Below are 24,365 nucleotides of genomic sequence, written 5' to 3'. Positions count from 1 at the left end.
GATGCGGGTCGCTTCAGTGGTGATGCGGGTCGCATCGCGAGCTTCCAGAGCAGACAGCAAAGGCCCAATAAGGGCCCAGAATTGAAGCAAATGTTTTGAAAAGTCTATAAATAGCCCGCCTCGGTCACCAGAGAGGGAGTTCCGAAATTTGAAGATTCAAAGCCTCAAGAATTGGAGTGTTGATCAAGAAAGAGAGAAAGGAGGGAAGATCCTTGCAAGATTGCTTCAATTGGTTCTATCATGATCCTATCTCTTCTCTCTTCTTTTATGATGTTGTTTGAGTAGATCCTTCTTTGTTTCTAGGGTTGATGTAGTCTAAAGCTTTGATTGTGTGTATTTCACTTGAATTTGAGTTGTTCTTGTGATCAATTGATTGTGTATCTTTCTTTTAAAGCTTGATTGAGATTGTGTGATTGCATTTTGTTGACTATTGTTGAATGAATCTTTCTTCTCTTCTAATATCTTGATCTAGATCTTTCTTGCAATTTAATCAAGCACTTGAGGTAGATTAGAAATCTGAAAAGATAGATCAATTGAACCGAAAGGTGAGATTTCCATTTATTGAGAGATAGTGGATACCTTTAGCAAACCGATCAATTGACTTAGATTGAATACAAATAAACGAGAGTTGAAAGTTGTAGATCTAAGAAGGTGAAATTGCAATTCCCTACTAGGTTACTGGTGCTAATAAACGAGAGTTGAGGCTCAGGAATCGTGGGTAGGGTCAGTAGAACCTTGCACAATCGAATAACTCAGAAACAGGTGAAATGCTGCATTCACTCGATGGCCATGCGAGTCGCATGGGAGACCATGCGGGTCGCATCACTAGGGTCGCATCAGAGATGATGCGAGTCGAGTGAAGGTCCAGAGAGGCAAAGCTGAGGATGAAATCTGAAACCCTGGAAACATCCTTTTAAACTTGACTGAAACAAACATTTACTTTCTTTTGCAATCTTTTGTTATTGAATTGAGAAATTGAAACGAATTCAAACCAAACCTTTCACACTTCTAGTACTTAACTCGGATTTGTAGAAATTTAGAATCGAATTAAACCGTCCCTGAGGATCGATACCTTATTATGCTATACGGATAGGGTTGTGCACTTGCAACCTTAGACGAGAGTAGATTCAAGGTTTAAACTGGTACAACTTGTTGTACCTGAGACTTTGTAGCATACCTTTGTAAGCGAACAGTACACCCGGGATATAATGACTTTTTGGATTCATTAGACATATACTGAAATTTTTTATAATTTTTATCACTAATTTCATCTTCCACATCACGTAACATGTCCTCTAGATTTTCAGTAAAATCGTATTCTACATTTTCATCAATATTCTCACAATCATTCTCATTGCAATCAAGTTCAAGTACATTATCAAAAATTTTGACATTCTCAAAATCATTCTTGGAATCAAATTCAAAGTTATCGACAATTTCTACACATCATCATTCTCTTTCAAAATATAATTTATATTGGTACCGCTACATTCCCTAATTTTCTCACAATGCATAAACCAACATGTACATCTTTTCTTAAATCCCCGACAAATGAAATGAGCTCTAATTTCTTCTGAGTCCCCAAATCTTATAAAATTGTTACAATCTCTACAATGACACAAGATGTCGTCATTTTTTGTCTTCACTCTATAACTCTCGGCAAATTTTATGAACTCATCAACGCAAGCCAAATATTATGCGCTATCACATCGCAATTCGTACATCCAACTTCGATCCATCTGTAAATTAAATTAAAAGAATGATTTCAATTAATCATAGTGGTCAACATATATATTATTCCAAATTCTTGACTTACAAAGAGCTGATTTACAATCCTAACCCACTCTCTGAATATTATGCGTCATATATGAACAAATTAGTGAGATTTAATTAGCATTTGAGAAAAATTCGACAGTATTTCCTCTTAACTCTCCAAGTATGCATAAAAACCACATACTCGTAGGAGCAATAAGGAGAAATACTGTCGAACTTTTCTCAAACACTAATTAAATTCCACTAATATGTGTTCACATCCTAAATGAGACGCAATATTTAAAGAGCAGTCCCAAACAGGGGACTATCCAAAATTAATCCCTATTTAATTAATTTTGAACGGGCATGGACCTAAAAGCATCAATAGGTCAGTTATTGGACCACAATATACTAATTATTTACACTATCTAAACAAATCAAGCATGCATGCATTAATTAACAATTTACCTAAATAAGCAATAATAAGTAACAAAAAATTATATATAATCGATTGCACCACGTCTCTCGTGCAACCAAGTGGTTCTCTGATTTTTAAAGTCCAAATGATCGATCCGAACCGTTAGATGTGTTCTCCATATTAAAATCTGCTTGGAGACCAAATTTTACATTTTTTGGAATTTTTTTACTATTTATTAAGCCACTTTGAAAATCACTGATCCAACGGTAGCTTCTGATTTTTACTGTTTGGCAAGCCACCGTTGGATCAGCAATTTTCAAAGTGGCTTAATAAATAGTAAAAAAATTCCAAAAAATGTAAAATTTGGTCTCCAAGAAGATTTTAATATGGAGAACACATCTAACGGTTCGGATCGATCATTTGGACTTTAAAAATAGTAAAACCACTTGGTTGCACGGGAGGCGTGGTGCAATCAATTGTATATTAGCCTATCTCTCTCTCTCTATATATATATAGAGAGAGAGAGAGAGAGAGAGATGGTCTATGGTGAGTTGCGAAGTAAAGCGACTATTTTACTTCACACTCATATTTTGCGATTTTAAAGTTCAAAATGTCGATCTGAACCGTTCATCTTGTTCTCCATATTGAAATGTTCTTGGAGACCAAATTTTATATTTTTTGAAATTTTTTTACTATTTAGTAAGCAATTTTGAAAGTCGCTGATCTGATGGTCCAGAAAATTTTATTGTTTTTTACTGTTCACAGCAAAACAGTAATTTTAAAAAATGCTTAATAAATAGTAAACAAATTCAAAAAAATGTAAAATTTGGTCTCCAAGCACATTTCAATATGGATTAAACATCTAACGGTTCGGATCGGTCATTTGGACTTTCAAACTAAAAATACGACGTGAAGTAGAAACACGTTTTACTTCGCAACTCACCGTAGCCCATCTCATATATATATATAGGCTGTGGCTAATTTGCTGCCGGCAATGCTGCCGGCCTTTTTTGAATTTTCTGATGTTCAAACAACAAATCCAAACCGTTAGATGTTTAGTCTATACTATAATCTACTTGGAGACCAAATTTTACATTTTTTGGAATTTTTTTACTATTTATTAAGCTAGTTTGAAAACTGTTGATTTCAATGCTGCAGAAATTTAGTGAAAATAGCGGTTTTCAAACTAGCTTAATAAATAGTAAAAATCCCAAAAAATATAAAATTTGGTCTCCAATTAGATTATAATAACTTGGTTTTGTCCGTTTCAATTCGAACCCATTTTGAATCGAATTAAACTCGAATCAAACCCGAATCGAATCACGAACCTCGAATTTTTTTGCCAGCCCTACATCTGTGCATGAAAATTTCAAAGTATTCTTTCTCTTTTCCTCTATAATATTATAGGATCCTGATAACAATCCCCGCAGGTCTATCCCCGCAAAAAACCCCGCACAAACTGTCAAAAATATCATGGGGGGGACCACTCAATAATTAATACTCCGCAGAAACTGTTAGTATTTAACTTGAAGCATCAAAGTATTTATCGTGAATTTGCAAAGTGTTAATCCCTATGCAATGATCTCTATTTAGGAAAGAATAAATCAATCCATTAGTTGTCCCCGCACAAAATTTCATTTTTTTTTAATCATCCCCGCACAAATGGGGACCATTAAATAAACAATCCCCTCATAAATACTTGTCATTTATCCCCGCACAAATTTTCCTTTTTTTTCTGGATTGTCCCTGCACAACTGGGGATCATTAAATAAACTATCCCCTCACCCAATGATAAATACTTCTCAGACATAAGGATAAATACTTTATGATACATTGATAAATACTTTATGTTACATGGATAAAAACTTATTAGACATAATTGCAACTTTCAGTACAATATCAATGATAAATACTTCTCAGACATAAGGAAAAATACTTTATGATACATTGATAAATACTATATGTTACATGGATAAATACTTATCAGACATAATTGCAACTTTCAGTAAAATATCAATTATAAATATTTCTCAGAGATAATGATAAATACTTTATGTTACATGAATAAATATTTCTCAGACATAATTGCAACTTACAGTAAAACATATGTGACAATAATAAATACTTCCCATATATAATCGTAAATACTTGTCAGAACAACGATAAATACTTTCTTGAACTTTGTTCTTGAACTTGTTAATAAGTAATGTTTAATCAAATCAAAGTATTATCATGTCAGGGACAATGATAAATACTTTCTTGAACATCAATAAACAGATAAATATTTATTAGCGGGAATTGTTATTAAAGGATAGTATAATTAATGCGGGGATTGTTATTAGAGGACAGTATAATTAATGTGGGGATTGTTAATTAATGCGGGGATAAAAGACAATTAATGGAGTTAATTTGGAGAGAGAGAGTGCGGGGTTAAATGGGGGGGACAGGGGTGAGGAGATCAATATAATTATTCAATATTATAATATATTCTATGAATAAAAAAATCTCACAAGAGCACATGCCCTGCTTATACTTTATCAAAAGTATAGTACAACCAAGATGACCTACTGGTCCAGCTTACAGCTTTTTTAAAGGCAGCGATCTACATGATTACATGCATTTTCCTTCCAGCATTATCTGTTTTTAAGAACCAAAACAAAAAAATTATCTGTTTTAGCAAATCAAGTTAGTTTTAAAAAAAAAAAAATTGAAATTTTGAATGCAAATCAAGTTTGGTGATAGATAGGGCCCCATTAAATCCTGCTACATGATCACTAAAATGTTGCGTCTCAGTCATTCCTTACACTTCATCATGTCTCCTACCAAGACATCCACCAAACTACCAACAGTTTGCTCTCACGTGATCACCACGTAACTTGGGAGGAATTTAACAAAGATAAGTTAGCATGAGTTGTTGTTTGATTTCAATGATTTTGGCTTCCAAAGGATCAAAGAAAAAAAAAAGTGAAAACTAAAAACAATAAATAAAACTAAGAAGGACTTTCTGTGATTACGACGGGGAATGAAATAATTGTTCTAACAGAAACTTCAATTTGAATTGGCCAGGTCCCTTGCTTCAAGCATGTGGATTGTGGTGATATCCAGGCAATAAACGGAAAAATGGTGGGAGAATAAAAAGCACAATAACAGCTATACATTCTCTATTTTTGAAATTGGACAAATCCCAATAGAAGAAATTCGACATTTGAAAGGCAATAAATTTAAATTAGAACTATGATAACCAATAAAAAAAATTAAAATTATGGATATAATTTCCACAAATTAAATTGGTTTTGTAATAAATTTCTTTCATTTAGAAAAATTAACATTTGAATTTTATCACATTTGACGCGTGGGCAGATGATGATACATGGTTTGAAACTTTGAATCCTAAAAAACACATATTTATTTTTATTGTTATATATTTTAGTAACTAGAAAATTCGTTGTTCTTATTGCCAGATAAAATTGTCTATCAACATATTTATTTACATAAAAAAATTATATATAAATTCAAATAGAAGGCAAAAAAAATGGCAGGAGACAATCTCACACCGAACAGCCCTGTTTATATATTGCATCAATGGACTTAATTGTTGTAACTTCATTTTAGCATCTTTATTGTTTCTTCATTTTTAAATTTATATGTGGAACTTAAAAATTAAATCTCAAAATAAAATCATTATATTTTATCTATATATATAAGACCTTTTACATGCACATAAAAGATTACGTTTTACTTTATAATAGATTGGCAATAAGAATTTGTAATAACTCACAGTACTCACTAGCATGAATAATTCTAACCTCTTTCATCCCCTCAAAGCAAAGTTGAAATATTATAATTGTTTGCTTACACATGGAGAGAGTAATACGGCTCAATATTTGACTTTTTAAAATCCTAACGGTCGATCTGAACCGTTCATCTTGTTCTCCATATCAATATGTGTTTGGAGACCAAATTTTACATTTTGTGAAATTTGTTTACTATTTTTTTTAGATTTATTTAAAATCACTGTTTTTGGATGGTCCAGAATTTTCAAATCAAGTGATTTTCTAAATATCTAGAAAAAATAGTAAAAAAATTTCAAAAAATGTATAATTTGGTCTCCAAACACATTAATATGGAGAACAAGATGAACGGTTCGGATCGACCATTAGGATTTTGAAAACTCAAATATTGAGCCGTAGCACAGACCAACCCGTGATATGCATAGTACCATAGACTCACTATTAAAGTGAAGAGTGGGAGGGTCTGGAATGAGATCCGGTGTTTTTCTTTCCATGCTATTCCCGTGCTCTTCTCTCTATCTCTCTCCTCTTACTTTGGGGCCCACGTGATTCACTTTCTCTCTCTTCTCTTCTTTGAAGAGAGATATAGAGAGAAAATGGAGAGCAGCCGGCTGCTTTTCTTACCGGCTTTTCTATTAAGAAAAACAGCGGATATAGATCCGGGAGGGTCTTCCTATTTTCAAGAATAGAAGGGGATTTCATTCCTAAAAATACTTACTCGAGATTCCATTATGGCATTTGCCTGCTTACTATCACGTCATATATATATAAACACGGGTTCATGATTTATTAATACGGCGGGGTTTTTGTGAAAATAATTTTTGGAGAAAGTCAGACCGAAATCCGTTAAAATTTGCACAGACAATTTAAATTCACGAAACATTTAAATTTATTTTTATAATAATTTGCACGAATCTCAGTGCATATTAAATAATTTGGACCCGGACTTATAAATAAAATTTGTTCAGAATTTGTTGAACAAAATTCAATACCTTTATTAATTCATCATTGCTAGTTTGCAACCGTCAATTTTTTTTTCTGGAAAATGACGTCAATCCATCGTGACCATTAAATTTGAGGCTGGTGGTGTAGCCCGTGAAACAAGCAAGGACAGTCCGCAAGCACAACACTTTACAATGTTGCTAAAAGCTAGATGCGTTTTCAGCCATCCGATTTAAAAGATATAGATCTCAATTGAAGAAGAACCGTCTGATAGCAGAGTTTTCGAATCCTACATAGTCCCCCCCACTATAACTGTCTCCAATGTCCTAACCAAATTGACAATAATTCAACTTAAAAGTCCAGGGTCCACCATGTGGATATTGTAACATGTTTATTGATATCTATATTTTTCAGAATCTCATTGATCAGCCGTACACTTTCACAGTCTCTATATATTACTGAGTCATTCGGGAAGCACTGTGTTCAAAATACAGCATTACAATAAAAAGTCAGTACAGTTATTAGACAGCAGGGTGTCGGATGCTTATTTCGAGAATGTCAAATCACGAAACCGTCATTTGGCGGCCAAAAATAATTGCAAAAGAATTTTCTTTAACCCGTTCCCATTTTTTTTTTTTTTTGGATTTTATTGTATCGCTTTCTATATGCAGGTGATTTTCTTTTATGAAAACCAAGGAACCAAAACGATGTGCTCCATTATCTCGAAAGCTGGGGCAGTGACAACTTGTGTATAATACGAGTGGGGTCAATTTATTTATTTTAGACCTCTTTTGTCATAATAAAAGCATATTGAATAAAATTACAAGGAATTTCTGTAAATTGAGTAAAGTCAGTTGATCACACTGATAACAAGAACAATAAGATAACTTGAACCACCAGAATTGGATTAAGATTATATATTTTTTTAAATACCAACAGTAGCTGTTAGAAAAAATAGTAGAGTGCACATGACAAGCGCTATTATTGCTAAATAAGATTATTAATAGTATATTAACTTGGTAATTTCACTAATATGTAAATAAAAGTAAACAGATGTTTTTTTAAAAAAAATGATTCACGAAGATAATGCTAATCTTTTTTTTTAAAAGAGATAATGCTAATCTAATCATTTAGTTGTATATCAAATTTCTTACAATTTGAGTTTTACTTAATATTTCATCAAATATTGCTAAATATATGATGTTTAACGAAAGCATTCAATCAAGTTTCATCATTTTTACATGCATTATATAAATTATGGATCACATTTTCTTTTTCTGAAAATAAGATTGCTTAGGCCACATCGTATCAAGTTTTACCTATCAGGCTATTTCTCCTGATATTAGAATGACCTGTTCTCCCAAACAACTAGTTAAGCCACCTATATTGGAAAGTAACAGCACAAATGTATCAGTACAATAGACTGTATCATCATAACATATGGTTAAACTGAACGCAACCAGTAGACTGAAACTAAAGTTCAAAACAGTAAAACATCGTTAGGTAATAAAATTAAAGAGTCACTTTCTTAAGAAGACCTTAAGTTTGGAAAAATGTTCAAGTTATGTAGAATCAAAGCTTAAAATTTTGAGCAAACTTGAGAAAAATGAGTAAAAGGAAAACTAAGAAAGTAGTTTTAAACTTTATAAATGGTCACTTGTTCGCAAATTTAAGACTCCTTGGGGTGCCCAGGAGTTCTAAGAAGGATTAATCTACCCCACCGAACACAAACATGTTGACCCCTCGAAGATATATAAATCAGCCATTTTATGAAGTTGCAACTTGTATTGCATCTCTGAACTATTTGGAGAGTTAGGTCAATTTTTTTTATAAATTTGTAATTAATTCTTAATTATAAGGACTAGCTAACAGTTGGATTATGTAATTTCAATTCCTAAAATAAACTTCAGACAACTTGGATTTGTCTAAATAGACATTTTTCCATTTGGATTTACAAAAGAATTCACTTTATCTTGAATTCACTGTGTAACAGAGAGAGCACATCTTAGAATCCACTGTATTTTGGAAGAAAGGACGTGATAACGCGAGGGATGAAAAGAAAGTGAGGAAATTTGATAAAAGAAAAGAAAAAGTAACTCACCTTTTAAGTAACATAATAACATTTCAACTAAAGATGCATTTGAACTTATTGACTCAACCATGCTTAGAGTTAATTTATAGAAATGTAACCTTTCAAGTAAACTTTAACCCGAAAGGGCAACTTACCTAAAGCGCATCTATCCTTTCGAAGTAAATTAATTTATAAAAATTAAATATCGGCATGAATTCCCACTTATTCAAATTATCTTGAATAAAAATTTCAGTAAAATGTTCATCAATTGCAAAACCATAGACATTTAGAACATCCATAAACCATTGGAATATTGGATGAAAATCATATCGACCAAGGTAACTTCTGTTTCACTTTGCACTTCAATTTATGCATATCAGCAATGCACAGTCAGAAATTAAATGCACACTTCATAGGATATGAAAGCACTCCACTAGAATTAGTATCAGTAATTGCACAATTAGAAAACAGCATGACCAGTAATCACACCAGTACACCAACCATATAACCACCATTTTCTAAAATCAGAAAGCCACAGTAAACCTAACCCAATAATCATCATAAAACTAAATGTACCTTTAAAATTAAAGTACAAACTAGATCAGATCAGAACGATCGCCGAAATCAAGCACTTACGTAACAGCAATCGGGGCATCGGCGAAGGCCATTCTCATTGCAATCATTACAGACCTGAAACCCACCCCCTTTCTCGCTGTACTGCTTCCTACTCCCATTACACAGCCCACAGAGCACAAATCTTTCACCGCCACACGCTTGACACGCAGCCAGTGGCCCCATTGGTGCCCCGTCAACAAGCCTCTTCAGCTCACCAGTCTCATGCAGCCGTCGGATCTCCTCGGCTCCGCCAATGTGTCGCCCGCCGATAAAGAGCTGAGGGAGAAAGATCTTGCCGTGGCAGTGCCGAAGGAGTGAATTGAGCTCATCGAGAAACTGGTGGTCTAGTGACACATCACGCTCATCGAAGGAAATACGAAGGGAACGAAGGATAGATCGGGCCGAGCGGCAGTCGGTGAAGGTGGATCTGACAATGCGGAGGGAGGTGAAGTAGAAAACGACGCGGCGGTGGTCAGGAGAGTGAGAAAGGGAGGGAGGGTTGGAGCGCTGGAAGGCGCGGAGAGCCGAGGCCGCAAGACGAACCCGGTGGAAGACACGAAGGGAGGGGGAAGAAAGTGGTGGCGGAGAGGGGGAGGGGGTGGAAGGGGAATTGTCAAGGAGGGATTGTAGGTCTTTGAGAGTGGGGAAAGATAAAGAAGGTGAATGGGGGATGAGGTGGAGGGATGGCGAAGAGGGAGCGGTCGAATCTGAGCGGGTTTTTATCCACCGCGGCCACATTAGAGAGCAAAATTTGGTACGTAGTGAGAGACTGAGAGTGCTGTGGGGATAGAGGGAGAGAGATCGAACGGCGGGGGAGGAGAAAGGAAGGGGGTGATTTTAAGGGTATTCACCTGCTCCATAAGTTTATATGAAAAGGAGGAAAGAGGTTTGTAAATTGTTGGTCTTATCTTAAATATGACTATTTTGTCCTCAACTCGACAACTCCTAATCATCAAATTTCCACGTGAGCATATGACTGAACTTATTTATGAAGAAAAAAAACACTTGCAAATAACAGCACTCAGAATATCAATAATTTCAGTCAGCAACAAAACTGCTTAGGTATATTGAAATATGTGTTGCGCTTTACATTTTAGTCAGCAACAAAAAAGAAAGCTGGTACAATATTTTGCACTGTGTACCAGCACAAAAACTGTAATTTTCTGTTTCTACAATCAATTGATTAGTTTGACTTTTATGTTATTTAAATGTCTTTACAAATAATGTAACTTGTATCTTCTAAGTAATGAGAATATGCCTGGAACTTTGTTCTTGCATGAAATAGAAATATTCTCTGATAAATTCCAACACAAATAGAGAACCCAACATGACGATAATTATGTCTTTGCATTAAAGCCCCTCTGACAAGCTTTATTTACCAATTTATAGTAATTTTATGTACCAGTAAATATGACATTGTGTACCAGATTTTCTGGAACTTGTTCTTAATGATGTTTAACATTTTTTCTAAAGTATGACATTGTGTACAAGAAAATATGATCAACACCTGTGTACCAGTAATTTACTGGCAGTAAATATGATAAGTACAAGTATGATGTACCAAATGTAAGTACCCTGCGTACCAGCTACATCCCAACATACCAATTGTTGTCCAAACAAGGTTACAAGGGTCACTTGATCCAAGTAACACACCTGTAAATAATTTTCTATATCAATATATCTTAGTGGAAAATTTTCCACTAACTCTCAAAAAAAACATACCAATTGTTTATGCGTTCGACATCCCAAAACTATATTTTCGTAAGTCACAGGTCATCAGAACAAAAGCATAGACAAATATGGTTATATGGTAAGCTATTAAAATTTGAGTACATTGAACAAATCAGCAGAGACAAATATGGTAAGAAATAAAAATGTTGCCTTTTCCAAGTCCAAGCTCAGCAGAATTGCCCTTTTTGGGTACAACTGACATTTAGTTTGATTATTATCTAATTACAAATCAGAGAACCAATTGACAAAAGAATAAGAAAAGAACAAAAAAGAAAATGATGACTAAAATCGCGATTTTTTTTTTATAATACTCTCTATTAAAAAAAATAACAAAAATGCCCTCAGTTATTTTTTTGTTTTAAAAACTGCTCCAACCACCCCACTGTGGGGTGGTTCCCACAGTGGGGCAGTTCTCATTTTTTGTTTAAATTGATGAGTAATAGTGGTGAAATTGTTCATCAAATTTTTTTAGGAGAATTTCATTTATACCACTTAAAAACTGTGAAATTACATATCTACCATTCAAATTTTTGTAATTACATATTTACCATCTAAAAATCAAATAACTCACAAATTTACCCAATATAACTTTAGTATATATCAAATATACCCAAAACTCATATTAATTATGTTTTATTTTCTTAAAACTATAATTAATCAAGGATTAATTTAGTACCCTCTCTTTCTTTCCTTAGAACAGTTCTCCTTTATACTCAATATAAAAGATTAAGAAAAAATATTCCAAACTGAACCAATAATAAAAAGACAGATTCTCAAACTTAGTTGTTACTTTGATAGCGGGTTGCGATATCAGCGTCGAATTCAATATGAGTTATTTTGTTGAAAAAGTTAGAGAGATTACTTTGTTTTAGACGATTAAGCTGGAGTTGAAATCCTTATATACGAGTCTGCTACCCCTTCTCTCCATGTTTAAATGGGAGAGACGAAATGAGGGGAGAGTTTAAGCAAAAATGAAAAGTTATGTCAAAAAAGAAGGGAGGGAAATCTATGCGCAAAAGAGGAAGGGGCAGAGAAGGAGAAGAGACTAAATAACTTATTAATTATATTTTATATAATCTTAAACTTAATTAATCTCTTCTTTTGATTAATTGAATAAATACATGAGTTATTAGATTTTTAGATGGTAAATATGTAATTATAGAAATTTGGATGGTATATATGAAATTCTCCCATTTTTTTAATGATTAATATCAAATTGATAATATAAAATCCTGACTAAATAACATAACAAAACATAAATATTGTATTGGTTCAATTAAAAGAATGAGGAATATCCTTCTTTTCAGAAGGATGTATATGAATGCTCCAACAATTATACATGGTTTTAATATATGATCCGTGTATGATAAAAGAAATATAATATTTTCCTGTGCCATTGATATGTCCCTTCCTGTTATAATGCATCTTTATCTATTTTTTGTAAGTCATTTCTCTCATTTCTAAAGCAGATGTAGGTTGTGCATGTATTTGTCTAAGATATCTCTTGTAAATAGGCAAGCAAAGCTAGGGCAAGGGATAAGGTAAGAGAGACGATATTTTCACCGAGAAGACAAGAAATGACGACAAAACTTCAAATGGTCATAAAACGGCGCTCGGGTGTCTGATTTCAACAAATGGCCATTTTTGAAAAGCTTGCAAGAAGATGCATGTGTTGGTAATAGCTATGTCATTTTTCGAAATTCAGAATTGCAAAAAAAAAAAAACAAGGGGAAAAGCCTCAAAACTTGAGTTGAAGTTTCCGATTAAGTTTTTCATTTGTAATTTTTGATTTTTTTTGTTGTCTTTTACCATACTTTTTCTTAGACATTGTTCATGTAAATATATGAAGTCTCCAATCTAGGGCTTTTTTTTGTTATTTTTTTAGTTAGAATTATTCATGTAACTAATAATATGTGATATTTTTTCTTAGCCATTGTTTATTAAGTGTATAAAGTATTAAATTTAGAGTTTTTTTGTTATATTTTTATCTTTTTTAGTTCAAATATTTTCATTTTGAAATTTAGTTTAGTGCTCTTGGTATTCAAATCTAAGATATGCTATTTAAAAATAATTGATGAGATTTAGTTTAGTATTTTATCAAAAAATTTAGTTTATTGTTTTCATTTTAAGATATTTAAAAAAACAAAAAATGTCCCATTGTGTGGCGGTCCACTTGTGAAGAGGACCACTCCACAATAAGGCAATTAGAGCATTTTTCAAATTTCCAGAAAATTGAGGGCATATTTGTTATTTTTTTAATTGAGGACATTAATAAAAATCGGACTAAAATCAAGTGATTATACTGAATAAAATCAACATTTCATATCTTGTACTAGTAAAGTAATGACAATGTAGTGGTATAAAGGAGAAATATAAAGTTGCACTCAAGTCTCCACCGCTTAATGCTTAATGATAGTTCTCCACCATTAAACACAAACAAGCATAATAACGTAAACAGAAAGCATACAGTAAAAGTTACAAAAGTATACAAAAGATACTAAGGGCCTGTTCGGATGTCAAGGAATTATATAGGATGAGATTTGATGAGGATGGGAATCCATTTTTGAAAAAGCGGGAACCCATGAGTGCGGGAACGCACAGGATTAATTATGGGAATGTGTTAAAATGGGTGTTCGGTTGTACCATGAAATTAATTGTGGGAAGTCTTATGTTATTTCTAAAATGTTTGATATTTTACAATTATTTTTGTTAATAACATTATTAATAATGTAATTAAATAATATAGATTAAAAATTAACATAACACTACTTATTACTTATTATTTTATAAAATATAAATATTTTTATAATTAAATAAAATAAGAATATAAGAAGACGGGTACAAATAAATTTAAAAAATATTAATAAACAAATAAAAAATAAGATATTAATAATTTTTAAATTATATATATATATATATATAAATATTTTATTAAATATCATTTTCTTGTAACTATTCGGTTATTGTGGGAATAATTACAAGAAATCTTATTTTTGTTTCTTAAATATTTGATACCAATACAATTAAACTTATTAATAATTATTAATATAATTAAATAAAATGATTAAATAATAACATAATAAATTTTTTGTTAATAATTATTTCTTAAATTAAAATTTTGTAACCAATTGTTCTTTTAAAATGCATTAAATGTTTCTTAGAGTGTCTTGTATTTATGCTTATTTTTAATCTTATGTTTCAATTCTTATATTAATAATTTTAAACTATTAGTTTAATCACAAACATGACAAATGATAAAATATATATTTTATTTTCTTTATGTACCACGGACAAGTCTAGCAGCATTTAAAATTTTCAACTATTAGTTAAATCAAGTTTGATATTAATAATTATGATAAATTAGTTTAATCAAGTTAAGATACAACAAAAAATTATTGATCTTCAAACTTCATAGCAGCTGATCCATTTGGGAAAAAAAAAATGATCTCCAACTCAATTTGATTTATCCCATTAGAACAGTGCTTTTTCAAGAGAAAAAGTAAAGCGGGTGGGAATTAAATTGGAATTAAATTGGAAAATTCCTTCACTGCCGAACAGCACTGGAAACACAAATGTGTAAATGTTACATTCCCCATCAAATCCTAAGCTTCCGAACAGGGCCTAACTGTTTCATTTCAAAAATGCAGAAGTCACCAAAACATAGAAGTAATAAAGATAATACAATACCAACTTAAGTACTAAATTTCAAGAAACACTCATTAACGACGAAATGGCTACTACAAATTGTATTAGATTATCATCTTGCATAATCTGTACACATGTTAAGTGTCATCTCCTCTCTCATTAATCTGGACATCAGAAGTGTCAATTTTTATAAAGTTTATTTAAAAGTAAATAAGAAAAAGGAGAAAGAAAAATAAAAGAAAATGAATTATCAAGTTATTCCCGTTTAATTTGAATCTAGCTTGAGCTTGTCATTTATTCGATAATATAAATTTGAGTTGGCTACAGTGCAAAACGTTGAGGATAATCAATATTTTAATTTTTAGAAAAAAAAAAAAAATCAAATCATCGGAAACTAAATTGATTTTTTTTTTTTTGTTCTTGAATTAATAAGTAGGATGAAACCGAATAAATAATCATAAGTCTAAACAGTTAAATTAAACTACTCAATACGATCATTATTTTTGAAAGTTATTACTGTTTTATTGAATAAAGCGAAAATAAGGATATTAAACCCAAACGACGGATCAAGTAGCGGAGATCCAGTTCTCAAAATCAGTCGAAGAATTCGGTTATTAAACTGTCAGCCCACTGGCCACTACACCAATTTGTCACTTTTGGACCATTTCAGCTTTGTTTCTCTTTTCAGGGATTGTCTCCCTGCTAAAAAGGACGCCGCTTCAGTCCTACCGAAAATTTTATTAATAGGAAATTATTTAAATAAATATTGATAATGGAGAACGGATTTGAGTTTTTTTTCGAGATATAGGGAAAACGTGATAGTTTATAACGTCCTCCGAACATTATAGGCCATCACGGCCAGGAACAGCCTGTTTTGATCTCTGTTTCTGCCAGGAACAGACTCTGTTTTGGTATGAAATGGTATTTGGCCGGGAACTGGCACTGTTTTGAACCGTGATAGTCTATAACGTCTAAAAACTATCACGTTTTCCCTATATCTCGAAAAAACTCAGATTCGTTCTCCATTATTGATATTTAATTAATTAATTTCTTATTAATAAAAATTTCCGTTCAGTCCTATCCCTGATATAACAATATTACGTTGAAAATTTAAAACATGAGGAAAAAGAAGAAAAAGACCAATAAGGCAATAATAGACTTTTTATATATTTGATATATTCGTACATAACATCTGATTTAACTTAAAAACATAATTCTAAAAGAAAGCAATTCATACGATTCTGCATAGTCTACAATAAATCTCAAATGACTTGAAATTTTAATATTTCAATATAGATTTGGAGAGCTTTTAATCCCGGACTGTACTAGAGAAAAGGTCAATGTTTTATTTCCAAAACACGTCTTAAATTCGTCTCAATTTTTACCCACTACAAAATTCAAAGAGAAATAGTGGACGGTGTTTCATATGGATTTATGGCGCTTGAGCCTTGATATGTTCTTTATATCCTATTTATTAATTATCTCGAATTTTATTAACGGTGAAAATACAAAATATTAGAGCCCAATTCGCTGTTCGAAAAAAAAAAAAAATTAACCCTTATGATTTTAAATAAAATTATCATTTGGAGGCATGCATGTCATAAAATAAAATTAAAAACGATTGTCCGGTTCAGATTTTAGGCAATTATCTTGCAACTGGTCATAAATTTTATAAGAAAAATATCGAGTGCCTCTTGTTTTGCCTCCAGGTACTCCTATCACCTATTCTCTTTTCTTTTTTTCGAGGAAATTGACCCGTAGGTTTTGTATTAATAGAAATAGAATGTTTACAGCTTAAAGAAGAAATAACATAAAAAGGAAAACTACTAAATCCTACTTGCGGTGAAAAATGAAATTAAATAGTAAATCGTAGCCCTCCATCTAACAGGTTATTTGAAAGCCTTGAGTCCCGCCCCTTCTATTTTTATCAAAATCCGAATAGATCAGGGGTCTGTTTGTAATATTCCTTGTCTCTCCTGACAGCCTTTTTTCCTTACCAGTATCCGCGGAAAGGGCTGCAAAATGCTGGTACGAAGCTCCTTTCTTGCTTGTGTCCCCTTCCTCATGCCACTACACTGTTCTACAGCCCATACTAATGTGTGGGGCCCACTGTCAATAATAGAGGAAATGATAGGCACTACACTATATGGAACATTAATCAGTCTCTAAAAAATTTACGACTTCCTATTAATCTAGCATTCAGTGTTGATCTCTCGTGAGTGGTGAAGATGAACATTTTTGTTTAGATTTTCTGTGCCAAGTGAAATGATACGTTGAAAGGACATCGTGCTGAAACAGGTCCAATATGCAGTGGAGGAGTCATCCGAAGCAAAATTCACATCCGCTGTAGTTGGACGTCGTCTGTCATCGAGGGAGTGACAACTGACAAGCAGGCATTGCTAAAAGTCAACAAGAAAACCTCCACATAAGCATGATGCGGCCCGTAAAAAAGCAATCGAACCGTTCAAAAAATTCAGCAGCGGACTGTACAGGCACACTATGAAAGCAGATGCGATTCCATCCAAAACTAATAGTTTTAAACCACTATTGGCAAATTCTGGAATGGACCAAAAATATTTTGGATCATCCATCTAATCATGATCAAACGGTAATATGTAAAAAGTAGAGATCAACTCGTGAATATCTTCACCGAAGGCTTGGATCCGAATCCATTTGAGAAAACTACAAGCAATCTAGGATTGTATGATATATACATTCCTAGCTTGAGTAGGAGTGTTAAAAAATAAAATAAAACTCAAATTATAACAACTAGTTTATTTAATATAATAGAAAATAATGTATTGTAGAAAATAGAGCCTTGTAATTAATAGTAATAGAGAGTAGTGCAATGGCTAGTTGTTGCTTTGTAACTATAAATAAGGACACTTGTAAACAAAAAAAAATAAGATTATAATAATAAGTTGTTTTCTTAAATCTCTTCTCTTGTCTTATATAAAATAACAATAATATTATACATGATAATATCTAAAGAGTAAATAATATAAAGTAAATTTCCAACTACTCTATAGCTCAGAGTGATTTGAGAATTAAGTTTATAAAAGATCTCTATCATAGCATACATATCCAGGGCAAAGAAAGAAGGAAATACTGTTTTATTATTGTCACACCCCAAACCAGGAATTCTGGTTTAAGATGTGATCACCCTCGCCTCGTGCTTAATTAATCATTAAGCACGCAAGGCTAATCACAAATAATAAATCAAACAGCAGCGGAAGCAACATAATATAAATATCAAGCATCAGTCACATAGCAAATAAATAAACATACACATACATAACATATAATTCGATCCATCTCGGATCCAAATAACACCATCTATAGAAGGGGATACATGATCTATCGAACCCGTATATATAACACAGAAAATACGGGACTCGTAAACCTAATCAAAAGCCTAACCCTAACTAGGTCAAGTGATGTGGCCCTCGGGGACAGCTCCTGACATTTCCTGCTGCGGACCGCCAGAACCTGTACCTAAAACCCACGAAACAACTTGTGGGTGAGCGACGAATCGCCCAGTATGTGACCCAGAATTATCCCCTCAGGGATCCTCTACGGCCAAAGCACTTTTATTTTATAAAATGAATACAATTAAAAATATGCACATGTGTGAACCTATATTAATATCTAATATAACTTATAATACTTTTGAATGATGTCATGATGCAATTATTCTATTATGCCAACATGCGAAATAACCCAAAATAAAATCAAGGTGTAATATCGGATATAAATCAAATCGAAATCCAGTACTCATTGCACTGTGTGTCCAAATACAATAATAATAATAATAATATGGATAAAGTAAATCACCCCGTGCCGTGCCAATAGGATCAAAAGAATCGAATAATATAATCCAAGGACTGTGATCAGAGTGCAATGATACACGTTGCCTAGTGACATCGAGCATTGCTCCACAAGAACTGCACACTAGCCGATGGTTATACCTTTACCAAAAGAATCTGAATAATATAATCCAAGGACTGTGATCAGGGAACAATGATACACGTTGCCTAATGACATCGCGCATTGCCCACAAGAACTGCACACTAGCCGATGGTTATACCTTTACCAAAATAATCTGAATAATATAATCCAAGGACTGTGATCAGGGAACAATGATACACGTTGCCTAATGACATCGCGCATTGCCCACAAGAACTGCACACTAGCCGATGGTTATATCTTTACCAAAATCCGGTGTGTCATCTCACCTACGATTCATCACCCAAACATATCCAATAGGAGAAATCATACAATGCAAGTCGTAAAAAGTTAATCTCTTTCCTCATGAGCAGAAGAGAACTCTACCGTCCGGCCAGACCAATAGGACACCACACATGGATTCTACCCAAACCGGTGCTGGAACCTCGCACAAGATTCTACCCAACACTACCCGGCTTGGAATCCCGTTTTGGATTCTACCCAAACCGGTGCTGGAATCCCGTACAAGATTCTACCCAACACTACCCGGCTTGGAATCCCGTTCTAGGCAAAGTAGCTCCTAATGTAGGGAAGGAATAAATCCCGAATCGTCCGTGCCTCAGGGCTCGAGTCCGGCCCGCACGCAATGGTAAAATGAATCGAAAAGAATACATAATCAAGTTTATACATATAATATAAATCCTAAAGCCATCCAAGGATCAAGTGACCCTCAGCTCAGTGGCTGTCGGGCCGTCCCATGCCAAGTGACACCAAGACGGAACGAAGTCACTCGGCTCTGCTCAGCTCTCACCAATGCATGCGTATGCATGTAAAATAATAATATAGTCTTCTACGAGAAGAAGACAGCTAATAACCTAATATTCTAATAAGATATATATATAATATATTTTAATTACTCTACTCTTAAAATACAGTAAATTCGAGTTTTTCAGGGTTTATGCAATTCTACCTACAGTGCAGAAAGGATAAACATGCTCTAAAGTTTTAATGCAACTACTTAAAAATAAAATGCGAATGTCAGGTCAGATGGATCGACTGGTAAGAGTACGCCCACGAAAAGAATAATTCAGATATCCCACACCTGAGGGGGCTGGAGTCTCTGTCGCTAAAAATCAGCGTGCTCCGCGTATGCTCCGATCTGCGGGTCAGTCGGATCGGCCCACGGGTCGGACTCGTACGGAGTTCACTGATCTGTGATCACGTAATTTAAACTAATTAAAATTCTACGCTAAATTTATTCTAACCCTCGTCCCAATTAATGCGTAAGTTAAATTCTCGATTATTTCAATTTTATAAAAATTACCGATTCAGTCAGTCTGACTGAACCGGTTAATCAAATACTAGTTATTTAGTCTCATGCCATCGCTTAACATTAATCTAATTTTATAGTTTCGTCATATATTGATCATTCACTTTGATCTAAATTAATCTAATTTAATCCTAAAATGGTTTATATTTCTAACAATTTAATTGGAAGATATATTGCTTGTAAAAATTCTAACATTGAATTCTTCGCAAAAATACTTATCATGAGTTTCGATAATTTAAACGGGTTCTACTTAATTAATCTATTCTTATAAAATTACATACTTATATGTCACTAAATTACATGCTAAATAATATTCATGTACCACATGGTGTTATAATGAAAATAGTATTTAGTTGAACTTATACACATGTATTCTAAAGTAGTTATTAATGTACATAATTTAATCTTACGTTTATATTATCACCTACCGTTTTATGTCTTGAATTAAACTTTATAACACAACTTTTATATAACTACGGGTTGAGTGTTTTCTTATTTATTGTCTACTGATTAGTATGAAATTTTGAATTTATTTAAGTACCTTGGTTCAGGTTCATACACTTTAAAATAATCTAAAATAATATAGTTACTTAAAGTTCCTATTTCTCTTTACACTATACTAGTATATGACTTAGTTATCTACATCTAAGATTCCGTATATTTTTCTAATTTGTTATTTTATATCATGCAAATTTTGGATACGATTACCATAGATATATATGTTACATGTATCATATAATAATTGTGGTCTTAAATAAATTGTTAATATATATATTAGACATTTATAATTAATACATCTTTACATACAAAATATATATAGGTGATTTAATATAATTTCATAGAAGAGAAAAAAAAATATTCATCTAGGTATTAACAAACTACTAATTACTTAGCTAGTCACCGAATCATTTTTCAAGAAAAAGGAAACATGTTTGAATTTCATAATTAAAATTTTCAAATCTAGTTCCGGACTATTCAAGAAAATTTCACTTAAAAGTTTTATAGATCTACAAGAAAATATCCAATTTCATATTACTTATCCAATTAGTAATCAAAAGCCCAATTCAATTAAAATTAAAAATTCTTATTTGTTTCGGTCCAAATCAGCGAACAATCCCATTTCCTTTTGTCTATTTTTATAATAGATTAGGTGTATTAATTATATTAGTTTAGCGATAATTACACGCTAAATAATACAACTGTTACTTTCATTTTTATTTTGTTTACAATTTGAGTTACTTAAGTATATAGTTATTTATCAATACTTGATCACTTGTATTATCGTTTCTAAATAATTATCCGTGCTCACAATTTATCAAATAAACTTCAAAACTATTCTTTCTTTTATTCAAATTTATGTTTGAAAACATTACTTAAGTTTTATACATTTTGCAACTAGTATTTCTATGAAATTCTCATTGGAAAAGGCTTATCATACAACTTTTTACATCCTGTCACAAAGAGGTCCCTAGTCAGGGACTGTTTTCTAAACAAATTAATTTTTCTGTCACAGTTCAGTCCCTGAACCCTGTCAGATCCGAAATTTTACACTACAAACCCTGTCATTTACCAGAATTGACCCAGAGCTGTCAAAATACTGAAAATTTACATAACAGACCCTGGAACGTTGCAGAATTACTCTAGAATGCTGCAGAAAGCTGGAAGCTTACAAAACAGCCCCTAACAGTACCAGAATCATAAAATACTGGTACCAAACTGGTACCGGTTACAATTTATATCAATAGAGGCACACGGTACAAACATTAAAACAAAGAAAGGTTGTCATGAAGATCATTTCCTAACCCGCATACGAAAAACATAAAATTTCACATTTAAAAGAAGCAACTAAGTAATTTAGAACATTACCGAATGAAATTTCAGATTCGATTCGTGCTTCCGACTCACGTCGTGGCGAAGGTCGGTAGTCATAGTCGGTTGTTGCCTTCTCCACCTTGCTTCTAGCCTCGCCTCGAGATCCATGATCGTACGTCCTGCTGCCCCATACTGCTTGAGTGGTAACATCCAACAAGACTCAAAACGAGAGAGAAGAGATGGAGGTTTTCGTGGTGAAGCCGCAGGTCAGCGAGGAAGGGCACGGTTTAGGGTTTCACGGGAGGCAAAAGGGAGGCAGGGGGCTGGTGGGGGCTCCACGGACAGAGGGAGAGGAGAGAATGGGGCGGGGTTTTGTGGCTGTGTCGCCTCAGTGGCCGAAGAGAGGAGAGGGGAGGGAGATGGCGGAAAGAGAGAAGGAGAGGGCTGTGGGGTGGTTCTCACGGACAGAGGGGAAAAAGAGGAAGAGAAGAGGGGGTTTGGCGTGGGGTTCACGCACAGACAGGGAGGGAGAGGAGAAAGAGAGAAAATGGGTTTTAATAATGGGGTTGCTTTAAGAGTCGTGCTGGATAGAATCCAATGGTCCAAATAATTCCAAACTTCAATATAGTTTCATTTAATTGGTTTAAGTTTTGTTTCTTTCATAAATTCAAATCGAAAGTTCGTAAATTTTTGTAACTATATTCGCACATAAAATTCGTATATTTATTTCTCAATTTAAGATTCGAATAATTTGATTTCCTTTTATATATTATGTATATTCAATTAATTATCTAAAAGTTCTAAATGAACGGGTTTTATAAAATCTATATTTTATTTGTACGAATATTTTCGTATAATTATACTTTTATTTGGAATTCAATTACTTATTTATTCACACGAATCTAATTAAATCAATTTCTTCTTTTCTAAAAATTCAAAGAAATTGTAGCGGATTTTTCTAAGTTTCTAATTTACGGAATAATTATAATTTTATTCCTTGTGCTATATTTTATTTTATTTTTAAATCTCTAAATTTTAATATACATAATTTCATACATTATTTATATTTCGAAATTTTAGATTCGTTTTAGTCAGTCAGAAAATTTCTGAACGATCGTTAAGTTAATTAAAATTTTTATTTAAGCCAAATGATCGATTTAGTAATTTAATTATGTTTTAGAATTTCGGAATATAACAATTATCATTCCCGTCTCATGCTAAGAAAAAAAATATAAAATTAATAAATTGAGATAATACAGTGATGCTACAAAAGAAAAAGGGGATGGATTTTTTGTGTGTGTGTGTGTGTGTTTTTTTGTGGAAGATAAGAAAGGGGTGAAGCCCCTTGCTTTATTTTTTCTTTTTCTTTGAAGGATGGATTTAGATGCCACAATATGATCAATCTGGATAGTATGAAATTAAATAGTAGACTTATTAACATTTTTTTTATAAATAGTCGGGAGCACCCAGCGATTTCATTAACTGAAATCATGTTACAGAAAACTGGTACCAAACATCTGGTACCAGTTTTTGAGAATGTTTTTACAAAGTTTCTACTTATATACATCACATATATTTAACAAGTAAAACAGATGGCTCCATATAGGCATATAGCCATTATACACTACTGACATAAAAAGTTCTAAGGTAAAAACAAGATTAAACAGAAAGGTCCTTCATCATTAACAAAATCACAAAAACTAGTATAGCTATGATTCAGCCATATTTTAAGCTGCAGAAAATTTCTGAACTCATTGTAAATCAAGCAGTGAGAAAGCTTCACTTCTTCTTCCATTTTCCAGTATGGCCCCTGTAAACATCTGAGGTGACAAGAGAGTTATATCAAGTGGCATAATGCATTTTAAATCATTAAATAGACCAGCAGAATAATAGACTTATTAAGATGAATAGTAAAAAACGGTGATAAAAAAATAAACGCAAATATCATGTAAGTTCTTTTATCACAGAAAAGTTTCATGTGATAATATTGAATTGATTTTATCAATGGAAAGTTTCATGTGAAAAAAAATCATGACAAATTACATTAGTAAGCTAAATGTTTACATTTTTTTTCTTATAGCTTTTGTCAATGTGACTAAATAAATAAATGTATATAGAATATTGTAAATTAATCTCATCATCATAATAAAAAATATATATTTGTTTCTACCAATAAAAATATATCATATATAAATTTATATTTATTTATTAACTTTAAGATAATAATACGAAATCTGTATTTTTAATTGATAACTTGATGAAAACATTTTTATGCACACGTTTATCTGTGATTTTAATAATTTTTTTAACTTG

At 32.6% G+C, this 24,365-nt stretch overlaps 1 protein-coding gene and 1 long non-coding RNA gene across 2 annotated transcripts; both read right to left on the bottom strand.

The window, feature by feature from the left end:
- Positions 1-9,389: 9,389 nt before the first annotated feature.
- LOC144573256 (uncharacterized protein At5g39865-like) lies at positions 9,390-10,407 on the bottom strand. The gene has a single exon (XM_078322995.1). The coding sequence runs from the start codon at positions 10,325-10,327 to the stop codon at positions 9,599-9,601; it is 729 nt and encodes a 242-aa protein (XP_078179121.1). The 5' UTR covers positions 10,328-10,407; the 3' UTR covers positions 9,390-9,598.
- Positions 10,408-18,191: 7,784 nt separating this feature from the next.
- Positions 18,192-22,565, bottom strand: LOC144573420 (uncharacterized). The gene is made up of 3 exons (XR_013517962.1): positions 22,107-22,565; positions 20,013-20,122; positions 18,192-18,460 (listed from the first exon to the last, which is right to left on the bottom strand). It is a non-coding gene; the product is annotated as an uncharacterized LOC144573420 (long non-coding RNA).
- Positions 22,566-24,365: the final 1,800 nt, after the last annotated feature.

The sequence above is a fragment of the Carex rostrata genome, chromosome 21, assembly GCF_964058835.1.
Source record: "Carex rostrata chromosome 21, lpCarRost1.2, whole genome shotgun sequence".
In the NCBI taxonomy this organism is placed as follows: Eukaryota; Viridiplantae; Streptophyta; class Magnoliopsida; order Poales; family Cyperaceae; genus Carex; species Carex rostrata.
The sequence above is the reverse complement of the archived record's forward strand: the minus strand, read 5'-3'. Positions and strand labels throughout refer to the sequence as shown.

What these genes read in the sequence shown, in the direction of transcription:
- LOC144573256 (XM_078322995.1), bottom strand. Translation starts at nt 10,327, where the DNA reads ATGTGGCCGCGGTGGATAAAAACCCGCTCAGATTCGACCGCTCCCTCT.